The 12,265-nt window shown below is 47.4% G+C and overlaps 1 protein-coding gene across 3 annotated transcripts in view; it reads right to left on the reverse strand.

Annotated features, from left to right (window-relative positions):
- The window catches only part of DYNC2H1 (dynein cytoplasmic 2 heavy chain 1), a 464,482-nt gene that overhangs the window by 250,672 nt on the left and 201,545 nt on the right, over positions 1 to 12,265 (reverse strand). For all 3 annotated transcript variants that reach the window (XM_090030141.1, XM_090030133.1, XM_090030125.1), the window contains exon 75: positions 7,610 to 7,682. In XM_090030141.1, the coding sequence (XP_089886267.1) occupies positions 7,610 to 7,682 (73 nt within the window). The remainder of the gene's footprint in view (positions 1 to 7,609; positions 7,683 to 12,265) is intronic.

Here is a 12,265-nt window from a genome sequence, read left to right on the forward strand (position 1 = left end):
GAACACTTATAATAAACTCCAAGGGCCAGTGGGTGAAATTACAACATTCAGAATATAGAAGCTGGAAGGAGTGGTTCATAGTGACAAAGAAATAGCAAAGAGGGGCCACATCCATGTTTTGAAACTCTAATGAGAAGAGCCCGGAAGGAGCCATAGTTTTTTGGTTTATTATCTGCTTGTATGCCCTTTGTTGGCATAGTTAACTCTGACAGTCTCCAAATGAGTAGATTCTTCTAGTTTATGTGAGGGAATATTAATAAGCATCTAGCATTTCACATTTTGACCATGATAATTGCTAAGAATTTTAATTATAGTTTTCTAAAAGGAATATTATGTCTTAGCCAGCTACTAAGAGCTCATGACACTTTGGAATTGGTTTAATTAAACTGCTTTGCATACTAAAGAGCATAAAGTCAAATGCTTACTTTTGCAAAGGGTTATTTGTATAAACAAAGTTCATGTGAAATTGTGTGCCAAATGCAGAGGTTAGTGGGTGGAGACATGTTTTTGTAGGCATTGCTATTACATCTTCCTTTCAAACTTTGGCCACTGAATTCTGAAGAGGGCTTGATATCAGTTAGCAAGAAGAAAAGTTCTTAGAATAGCTTTGGAAGCAGTAATAAGTACCACCAGACTGAAGAAAAGAAAGAATACCTGTCGCTGGTAGGTGTTGTAGGGGCTTTGGCCCCTTCTTGACTGGTGCCTTGCTCCCCAGCAACATCAGGTTGAGATCTGGATTCAGCACCACCGATGTCATTTGGTTGCTGCTCCTACTCACCTGCCAAATTAGATCTTTTATTTTTTTCTTGGGAGACAGTTCCCAATAGGTGGCCTGTGGGATCTCATACCTAGGTTCCTTTGTGGGGCTCCAACCTTCCCTTTACCCCACCCTTACTACATCCATGGCCAAGGCAGACTCTGCTCTCCACAGGTTCTACTCTCAGATGATCCTGTCTATCCACGCTGCCCACCTCCAAGGGTCAGTGACCTTCCGGCCCTCAGTCTTCCAAAGGCAGTTCTTCATCTATGGACCATAGCCCTGACAACTAAACATACCCCAGTCTTGGGATAACCATAATTTAGGAATACAAATGAACATAAGAGGTCAGCATCTACTGATGGGTTCCTGTGATCTTCCCTCCCAGAACTTTCATCCTGCTTGGGACTTCTCAGCTCCCTCCTGCCTAAGAGGGGTCTGGGAGGGGCAGCAGCCCCCTTCTGGGCTTCTGCCAGCTCTCTCGGGGGAGCCTCCTTTGGGTCCCCGTCCCTTCCCACCTTGGCCCTGTCTGACATGAGGCTGGGCTGTCTAGGTCCCACCAGCCAGTGTTGCACATCTCTTCATCCCTGTGCTCCACTGTTTGCATAGCTCGTCTCACTGGCGAGGCTCCTGGTTGAGTTGGAGTCTCTCCTGCACTGAGCTCTGTGGCACTCCATGACCCCCTACCTGCTGAGCCACTTGGGAGTGTTGGAGGCCCCTCAGTGCCACTCTCTGCCATGTTTCCTGGGTCTCCACTTGCAGGTCCAGCTGCCCATGCTGGCATCCCAGCAGACTGCTTCTCTCTGGATGTGCTCCCCAGCGTCTATCTGCACACAGGGCTTGGTTTCCTCAGCTCTCCTACCAGCATCTCTCCACCAGTGCTCAGCTCTTCCCCTCCATTTCCGAGGCTTGTACTCCCTGGGTTTCCTGCTGGTATCTCTCCGCCAGAGCTCAGCTCTTCCCCTCTGCTCCCAAGGCTTGGATTTGCCAGGTCTCCTGCTGGCATCTTCCTGCCAATGCTCAGTTCTCTCCCTCCTGGCTCCCCAGCTGAGTCTTCAGCTACATATTGAGCAGCCCGCTCCTCTCTCTGGCCACGTCCCCTTCCCCCACTGATTTGCAGGCTCAGGCAGCTCTGAAACTGCCACACCTGCTCTCCCCATTCTGGCGTCTCTCCCCAGCTGTTGCTCTTTGCTGCACCTATGGTGCATATCGGAGCACGTCACGGTGGGGGCCTGGGGCAAGTTGCAGGGGGCTTTCTCCTCCCCTTTCACAATACTGTTAAATTTAGGACTGGCATAAGGAATTAAATAACTCTCTAAAAGGGAAAGTTAGGTTGGATATTAAAAAGAACCTTCTGGCCACATCCAGACATATGGTATGTGGTATGTAGTGCTGCAGACATGTCTGTGGTGCCACATACTACATGTTCGACTGTTCTCTGCACTGCAAGGCAGCAGTGCAGGGGAGGGGGTTAATCCTTGAATATCCGGGGATTAAAAAAACCCAAGCAAAAGAAAAGCAGAGTGGTGCACATGGGAGCAGCATGAGCCTCTCAAAACAAGAGCCTGGCCAGCCAGAGACACAGTGCAGCTGCCAACCAGGCTTTCAGCAGCAGGATCACCACTACTGCAGCCCTAGGAGGACCCCGAGACCCCAGGAAAGGCAGCTGGGGCCAGCCCAGTGCTGGCCCTGGCCTCCCCTACCCCACTCAGGGTAGCGTGATGTGCACCAGAGATTGCATGGCACGTGCATTCCCTGGGGACAACTAGCAGAGGCACAAGGTGCACCACTGCCAGTTGTTCCTGGGGAACCAAACGTCCACGGTTGTCTGGATGTGGCCTCACACTGAAGGCGGTTAGGCATTGGAACAGGCTATTGATAGAAGTTGTGGAATCTCTATTTTTGGAAGTTTAAAAGGAAGTTGACTGGGATGGTTTAACTCAAGGATAAACCTGCCTTGAGCAGAGGGCTGGACTAGGTGATTTCCTGAGGTCCCTTCTAAGCCCATTTTCCTACAATTCTACTAAAAGGGATATTATACATACACAAAAAAAAAATGCATTTTTTTTTGTTTTACAAGTTGTAACAGTGATAATACCTACTAATTATGCCAATTTTTCTTTTACAACAAGTTTGGCAACCACTGATCCTTCCAGATCATGGTGTATGCATGAGAGGTCACCTAGACCTTCAATGCACATGCCTAGGCAAGAGGTCTTTTGGGAGAGGAGTAGAAACTGCTCACACCTTCCATCTCCCCTTTAGGACACTGAGACAGAATCCAAAGGCCAGACTGGATCCAGATGCTTGGTACGTCCATGGATGTATTTGTATAAGTGTGAAGGAACTGAACCCAGGGTTCCTGTGTGACAGGCAAGGATTCTACCACTGAAGCATAGGAGACTCCTTTACCACAAGTATAAAAACAACAAATCCACACACCAAAAGTGTTTATTATTATTTTTAAAAATATGTTGCATGTATTTCTTCATCTGCTTGACTTCTAGCATATTTCTTTACAAAGACCTATATGCAATTAGGAATCATTTTAAATTCAATTATTTTCAGATGGCTGATAACTCTGATTTTTAGAGCTACGTAAAACCAGTTAGTCAAAATGAATGATATATTACTTGCTTATAATCTAATACTGTTGCAGGATAAAATAGCACATTCATCTGGCCTCTTTTACAGGTTTGTCCATTTCTCCCAAAACCACCTTTTTTAATGCTACCCCTTTGTATGTGCATGACAGGGCACTGTGTGTGACTGCCACTTTAAGGCCCTGGAGATGGCAGCCTCCAGGTGGCTAATGAGGGCAGCCATTTTAGCTTCAGGGCTGCCTATATAAACAAAGCAGTTTGGCTGCTGGAGGTCAGGCAATAATGCTGTCTGGTTAGAGGTCTACTGAGTTTCTTCTGGAGGTAAGGGAGGAACTATAGGGGACAGTAGGAGGCTCCTGGTCCTGGGTATGACCTAAAACTACCCTCTGCCAGGAATGTGTGGCCTGGTGGGGCTCCCAGTGGTGTGGGAGCCCCCAGGAAATGCCAGGGCAGTGATAACCCTAGTGAAAGGTGGGTTGGGGTGCTATAATCCCTAGCCCTTGCCTTTGGGTGAGTTGTGTTCCACTGGAGGTAGCTGTGGGGGTGCAAGCCCCAAGGAGGAGAGTGGAGAGTTGGGGCCAGGCATGGCTATGGCCACCTGAGCCCACCTGAGGAGGGAAGCCCCCAGTGTGAGGGGGGGATCAGCAAGAGAGCTGAGTCCTGACCCCAGTAAGTCCTCCAATGTGGGGAGGTGGAGTTTGGGTCAAATATAACACCCAAGCCACCAGTGTAAGGGGGGCAGCACTGTGGAGTGACAGTGAGAGGGGGCAGTGATCAGAAGCCCCAGGGATAGGGTGATGTGGAGCCCAGTGAAAGAAGAATGGGGGCTCAGCCGGAGAGAGCGAGAGCTGAGTCCTGACCCTGATAATTCCTCCACCAGTAGGAGGCAGAGTGTGGGTCAAAAGAAACAACTGTAGTAGCACCATGACCAGCTGCCTGGGGGGGAGTGAGAGTCCCCATGAGACCCTGAGGCACCAGTAGTGGTGTGAGGTAACCCCAGCTCCCCATGTCTGTGAAGGGGGACCCTGGAAAAAGAGTATGGGTCATGCATCAAGGCCTGCCAGAGCTTCCCCTGACTGGCCCAGGGGGGCCAGGACCAGGAAGGTCAGAAGGTCAAGAAGGCTCACCGAGAGGGATGTCCAAGAGCCAGGAGCCTGGGGTCCCAACTGGCCTAGAGGTGGGCTGGGGCTAGTGTGAGCCGAAGGTCCCAGTGAGGGATCCACACCTGAAGGGGAACTGATGGCAGGGGGATATGTGGCCTGGTATGATGGCAGCGGTGTCTGCCTGAAGGGAGGAACCCAGGTGGGGTCCTACAGCAGGATTCTGGGGCCCATCGTGTGGGACTGGTATGTATGAAAAAGCATCATGAGGTCACCTGCAAGGCTTGGGCTAAAGTGCAGGGGAGGAATGGAGCTGCAGATAGCACCCCCTAGCAGCAAGGCAGAAAATGGGCAGCCTCCTGCCTAAGTTACAACCTTATTAATAGGCGGTTAGCCCAAGAACAGGTGGGTGGGCTGTGTGGAGATTGGCCCCGATAGGCCCCCTGTTACAATGTGGAACACCTTTCCTAGATCAGTTTGAACAGCCAATGTTTTGTGCTCTTTTAAATCCCTCCACAAGACCCATCCCTACTGCAGTACTCATGGTTAGGGCCCTAGCTAATTTGTGAGGCCTGTCCCCTGATTTCACAGGCAGAATGTGGGCCCAGACAGCCATTTCATGGGTGGAGTACAGCAGGCCTCTGACTGAGGGGCCCCTCATGACTGGCTGGCTGTAAGGACTGCTTGTCATGTGGCCTTGGCTCTCACTGCTGACTGGATGCAAGGGATGTCTATCATGCAGGCCCACCCCTTGCCACCAACTGCAGTGGTGTGGGGCACATGGCATGCAGGTGTCACAGCCTGCATGCCATGTGGCCCCACACCTCTGTGGGGTCACAGAGGGGTGGGGGCTGCAGTCATCTTGCTGGCAGCCCTTTGAGCAGACAGTCCTGGAAACCCCTGCTTCCCCCTCAGCAGCATTCAGTAAGTTTTTTTTTTTGGTTTTGTTTTTTTTGTTCCCCCCCTACCCCCACGGATTTTATAGATTCTGCAGGCATTGCCTGCAAAATCTGGGCAATGTCAGATTTCATGGAAAGTGAAATCCACAAAATCACAAGTTCAGTAGATCTCTACTTATAGTAAATGGCTACGGAAGTAGCAGGTGGAAGATCCACTTATTGTTCTTTACCACTTATCTTATTAATGAGAACTTTTAAATTTTTAAATTATAATACAATATTTAAAATAACACGCAAATATGTCACAACTGCTATCGCCCTTCTGTCATCATTGTGCTTTAGAAGACATGGTAGGCTGACTTACTATTGTACAATGTCTAGCAGAATAACACACTCAATAACCTGCTTATGTATATACATCTTAGCTGTTAAACTCCTAAAGCAAGTTATCAGTGTATAGTGTTGCAAAACTATGAATTGATGAGTTTGATATGCCTGCACATCACAAATAATTATGAAAAGTCCAGGAGTCACAGAAATGGGGTGGAAGAGAATAAAAAGATAATAACAATAAGACCTACTTGAAACTACTTAATAGTTTCCGAAGGTTTCAAATCACGAGTTTTTTAACATGTACTTATTCATTTTAAATTATATACATATATAATGATTTTTACTGATAAATACCAATAAATAAAAATATTCATAGCCTGACAAAAGGTTGTGAAAATATTAAATGCTTTTTAAAATCCTTCAACACTTAAAAAAATAAAATAAAATAAAAAAATCAATAGCTTTTACAATCATAGATACCCTCTTTATCACACATGGTAAATTAAAGTTAGAAGTAGAACACTGAAGAATAAAACCTACAAAAAAACAGCTACCCAAGCATCCAAATCACCTGAACAGATGTTGCAATGGTAAATGTGGCAGTGTACCTTTTGTGCCTACCACTTTAAGGGCAGGAGCAGGCAGCTGCCAGGTGCCTGATGAGGGTGGCCATTTTCAAACATAGGTCAGAGAGGCAGCAGCCAAGGAGGCAAAATTGGGCTGAACTGTTCCTAGAACACCTTGGAGGTAAGGGTGAAGCTATAGGGATGGAGGAGGCCTCAGTGGTCCTGGACATGACCTGAAACCGTACCATTGGGATAGGGAGGCCCAGTGGGACTGCCAGTGGTGTGGCAGCCCCACTTAAATACCAAGATGGTGAACTTCCCTGGTGTAACGCTGGTTGGGGCACCTAAAATCCAGCCCCTGCCTTACCTTAGGTTACTAAGGGAGGAGTGGGGCCAGGCACGGCTGTAGCCACCTGAGCCTGCAGGGGTGCTATACCCTGGAGGCCCCAGGGAGGGGACGGTTGTGTGGCCCTAGAGGAGGGGACAATTGAGAGAGCCTGAGAGAGCAGGGGTGTTGCTGGGCCCACCCAGAGCAGGGTGCATCTTCATGACCTGAAGACTGGGTGTAATTTGGGGTTAAGATGGGCTGAAGGGACAGCGAAGTTGGTCCTCCATTTGGTGAACTGACTGGCACTAGCCAGGTGAGGGTTGTGGGAGAAGCCCAAGAAACTGCATGTTGCCAGCCAAGGTGTGAATCACATAAGTCTGATGGCCAGAAGGGTTGCTCCAAGAGAGAGTGGGGGAGAGTGGAGGTGGCACTGTATGGTGTGATGAGAGAAAGAGAGAGACCTGGTAGAAAATGAGATTTGGTCTGGCTTGTGGCCAGGAGTATGATTACGTCTTGGATGCCATCTGCAAGGCATGGCCACAGTGTAGAGGAGGTACAGAGCCGTGGATAGAACCCCCTGGCATCAGGGCATAGAATGGGCAGCCTCTTGCATTTACCACCAGTTAATTGTAATAGTAAAGTTGTGGCAGGAGAGACTAGGTGGACTGCCCTACATAGAGAGGTGGGTGGGCTGACTGAAGACTTGGCCCTGAGCTTTTCCCCTGTCACAGTAAAGAAGGACCAATTAAAATAAATTGCCAAATAGCTGTGTTGTTGTTTTTCAGAGTATAAAATGGAATTAATGTGAGGGGATTTATTAGCATTTGGTAAAAAAATAATTTTATTAGAAAGAAACAAATGTAATTCCAAACATACCCGTAAATTACAGTAACTAAGACACTGATCAAAACTGTAGAACAAGAAGTAAATGTAAGATAAAAATAGTTTATACTATTGTGAATGGGCAGGTAGGGAATGGTCTCCAACAAATAAGAGGAAAAAAATACTAAAAATCAAACTTACCTAGGGCTCTACATGCAAAAAGAGCCATTGCGCTCTGAAGTCGGTCTGGTCTGACAGCCTGGACCACCAGGACCTTAAAATCAAGTATATTTAGGAGGCTTTGAGCACATTGGAAGAACCATTACATTGTAAAAATTATACATAAGAAAAGCAGTCTTTAAAAAAAAAAAGTGATTCTTCTAAAAAAAAAACAACTGTATTTAAAGGTTTTCTTTAGAACAGTCTTATCTGTTTTCTTGTATACATTCATTAAAAATTATTCAATTTTCAAGATATACAAAAAAAGCTGAACCATTATATTATCTGGTTCAGCTTTTTTTGTATATCCTGATGTAGAGAACCAACAGAAGGTTTATATCTTACCTAAGCTCTACCCATAAAGCTGGTATCCTACCTATAGTAGAAAAACAGATACGACTTGGTAGTGTGACCAAAAAGGATACTTTCTTTTGCTAATCTGCACCTCAGTTACATGCAATATAAACATCCTTCTGCCCATTTATTTTGGAGAACAGAACAATTTCTATGTATATATCATGATAAACTAATCAAGGTCATATAGTTATAATATTATTACTTTCAATATGGAAAGTGGAATTAATGGAGTACAACTGAATCGTTGAGTATATATTTCAGTATGTTTACATGCAAAGTACCTCAGTTAACATTTATTTTGTGACTCTAGTATTAACAACTCTGTTTAAGTGCTATAATTACACTAAAATTTACATAAAATAATCAATTTTAAAAGCATCTGCTTGGTTAAAGATGGAAAAAGCTCTGTAACCTCTTTGGCTGGGGACAGACAGTCAAAAAGCCCAAGGCTGAATTGATTCAACTTTGCAGGTTTCTGTAAATTACTTAGACTGAACCAATAAGAAAGTGAACTCACATTCACTTTTTAAAAATGAAAGGGAGTCAGACCCTGCAATGGCCTGCTGGCCAGTGGGGAGATGGGTGATTCCCTAGCCATGCCCCCTCTCTAGCCTCCAATCAGCTGAGGAGGGGGCAAATCTGCCACCAGACCTCTAGCTGGGGTCTCCCTAGCACCGGGAGAGGGGGAAGAAGAAAGCCCTGGGGTGTTTTTTTCCTCTCTCCCTGTGCCCAGAGCTGATCTCCCTGGCCATGCCCCTTCCTCAGTCCAGGGAGGCTAAGGAGCAGGCCTGGGGGGAAACCCAGCCCCCCTGGTCTGTCAGCCAAGAAGGGAGCATGGTCAGGTGATTGGCCCAGCTCTTGGATGCTAGGAAGCCTACAGTAGGAGCTTTACTCCCCATTCACTGGGCCACCCCCTCTGCTCAGCTGGCAGGCCAGCTTAAGAGAGAGTGGGGGGACAGCCCCCCTATCTGGCTTTGGGCATTCAGCCAGGCACAGGGGGGAAAAGCCCCTAAAGGGGGCCACTTTCCTCCCCACTCCCTCCTCAGCTAGCCCACTGGCTGGGGAGGGGGCATGGCCAGGTGATTGCCCTGGCTCAGATGGGACTGCAGGCTTCCCTGCAGCTGGGAGCAGGGCCAATCACCCAATGATACTTGTTCTCTGGCTGGCAGACTGGCTGAGAAGGGAGTGGGAAGGAAAAATGGCAACTTCTTCCCACTCCCTCTCCTACCCCCATTTCAATACCTACTACCATCTCTGAAGCCACAGAGTCAGCATGGCCCCTGGTGCCCCCGTTTCACGGGAGCCAGCGCAGGAGGTCAGAGCACCGGCTTCCCAGTGCCTCCTGGAGAGAGCTGCAGCCTGGGGCATTGTCCCCACCAAGGAGGTTTATGTGTAATTTCTGACCCTAGCCTTTATCTAGAGCCATTATTTCTCGACTAGGCTGCCATAGTGGTATGCTGCGAGATCTTTAAGGGTGATACAGTATTAGATTATAGGCTTCCAAACATGTACATATGATTCACAAGATAAACCCAGAGATTTCAACTAGGAATCCACAGTTTCAAGGGCTAGGGACAGAAGTTACATATAAACTGGTCTAAGTGATCAGAAACTGGTTTAAACCTGTAACAGAACATAAGTTCAGTGCATATAAATCGGTTTCAAAATGGCCAAAACTAGTTTTAGAGTAATCTGGTTGAATACAATATCAGATTTAACTGATTTGGGTCAAACCAGTTTCTGCAACTTCTATCCTATATTGCTTCCTGGTTTAAGTTAAACCAGAGTCCCCCAGCATCCCAGCAAGCTTTTCAGCCCTGGGCTAAGCCGTGCTGTCTGCTCCAGCGAACAGGGCTGGCCCCACCCTTGCTGTCTAGCCACAGCAGGGGCAGGTGTGTGGCCAGACACAGGCCTGGTGTGGCTCCCTGAGGCAAAGGGAGCAAGGAGGTGGTTTATTTCCCCCCCACCCCTGCACCAGGGGACTGCACCTGGGGTCTGCCTGGCTGAGGTGTAGCAGCTTCTGTCAGGCATTCCCCCATCACTGCTTAAGCCATGGCAGGGGGGGAGGGGAATATGGCCAGAGCTAGCCAGCATAGCCCTGCCATCCTCCTGCCTGGCCCACAGCTGGGGCTGGGACTGTGTTGGGCTGGCCTGCAGGTGCCGCTGAGGGCAGACACGGGGCCAGCCCAGGCTGAGCCACAGGAGCCAGACCCTTTCCAGCAAGCTGTGTAGCCAAATTACTCCTGGCTCCCCATTCTCAGGTTGGGTGGGGCTGTCATGAAGCCACAGCCAGCTGGGAAGGGCCCAGCAGGGCTGGCCTGGGCAGGGCCCTTTCCAGCCAGCTGCACCTCTGTGACAGTCAGGCATCGTGATGGCTGGCCAGGCAGTGGGCTGCCTGCCTGGGCTGGCACAGGCGCCGGCAGGCCCAGAGCCCAGTAGCCACCTGCCACAGCCACCACCAGGCCTCCTGTCCTGTGCAGCACCTGGCAACTGCAGCTGCTCCACAAGCTGCATACTGGCAGGGCTGTTCTGCCTCCTTGACCTCCAGCTGCATCTCCACCCTCTGCTACTTCTGCCCCTGCCTCTGCCTCCGCCCTGTCCCACTGCTTTGGGTGGGCCTGGCAGCTTCTGACCAGTGCATGGGGCTCTGGCTCCAGCTCATGGATGCCTTCCATCTGCTCTGCCCACCCGGCACGATGAGCAGCCCCTCAAGTACAAGGTTAAGCATATTTTGTATAAGCAATGAATTCATTGATTTGTATGTGATGTCTATCATCTGCCAGTCACTTTAAACTGTTTAATGTGTCAAAAATATTAAGTCATATCTTTGTATTGCAAGAAGTTTCAGTTATTCTTGATAATCCTATTCTGTTGTCCAATGTACAGCAGCATCTAGTAGTAGCACAAAAGAACTCCTGAGAACTAAAAGCCATATCATTTATTTGCACATGGTAATCACAGCTTGCCTATTTGAAGGCACACAACATATGCTGATTTCTCTTTACTGGAATGGATTGTCTTGGCATTTTGTACCTTTCTCAGAATATGAAAGGAAAGGCTCCTGGCAAACTCCCCTGGACAAGGACAAGAAGTGAAGTCAAAAAAGGAACACCATAAATCTGGGAGTTTTAGATCCTGTTTTTCAGGCGGCTGGTCCCCATCGTGAAATGCATAGTCCTGAGCTAAAAAACTAAGATCTTCATATAAGTGCCTAGATTTAGGCATTTTTTAGCTTTTCTCAAGAATATATAGATAGAACAGGCTTCATAAAAGCCACAATATAGAAGTGGCAACTGCCTGAAGTGAAGGACAAGGTTAATTCTTAAATCCTATCCCTCTCTGTGCCTTGAGGGCCTTACACAGATCTGCAGGGAAGTGCCTCTTTCAACCCAAAATTATCATAAACAGAACATTACTTTCCAGGCGATATTACCAAAAATCTGAGGCCACCACTAGCTGAGCAGAAGTTTTCAGAATTGCAAATCTACATGTCGGCAACTAAATTCTATGAGCTCCTAACTTGGACACTGAAGTCCCTAATTTGTATCTGTACCTTAGGCAGCAGAACACGTACTTTTTGGTGTCCTTCCACCAAGTGGAATCCTCAAGCCTAAAATAAATGTCTAAGCTCCCTACACAAATGCACAGAAAAAGTTAATATCAGAATGAGCAAGCTGAGCAAAGTGCTGTATAAACTGGCAAGCTGGAAATACTGAAGAGCAGAGTAGAGCAGCTAGGCACATAACTCTAGGCCAGGCCAAAGCACTTATTTCCGTTTAGGAGAGGACTCACAGCTGAGATTCCCAGACTTGGACACTACTAGATATTAGATATTCTGGGATGGGTTTATATCTCTATCAGACTGATTAGAATATGATTTGAGAGTTAATAGGCCTGTTTCAAAATATTCATTCTGCACAACTTGGAGCAGCAACTTGAACTCAACTCTTCCACAGCCCAGCAGACTGCCCTAATCACTGGGCATTTAGATATTCTAGGGCACACCTCTCCTGTTGGAACTGTATGAATAATTAAATAATAATTTAATAGTGATTTAATATGACTATCTTATATCCCAGGTGAGTGCCTTAACCACTGGGCTTTAAGATTAATCTAGCTTTCTGTCTTTGGCTTGATTTAATATTAAATTGTTGAGAATAGAACAGATTCAATAGGATCAATTTCAAGAGTATGACACCAGGAATAGCTTCTAGCAGACTGGTAGCTATGGCACTCTCCTTGGATGTGGGAGACTTCATATAAAGTAAGATCCACAGACTT

Source organism: Crocodylus siamensis, chromosome 1 (assembly GCF_052110815.1).
Source record: "Crocodylus siamensis isolate JL-2025a chromosome 1, ASM5211081v1, whole genome shotgun sequence".
NCBI classification, from domain to species: Eukaryota; Metazoa; Chordata; order Crocodylia; family Crocodylidae; genus Crocodylus; species Crocodylus siamensis.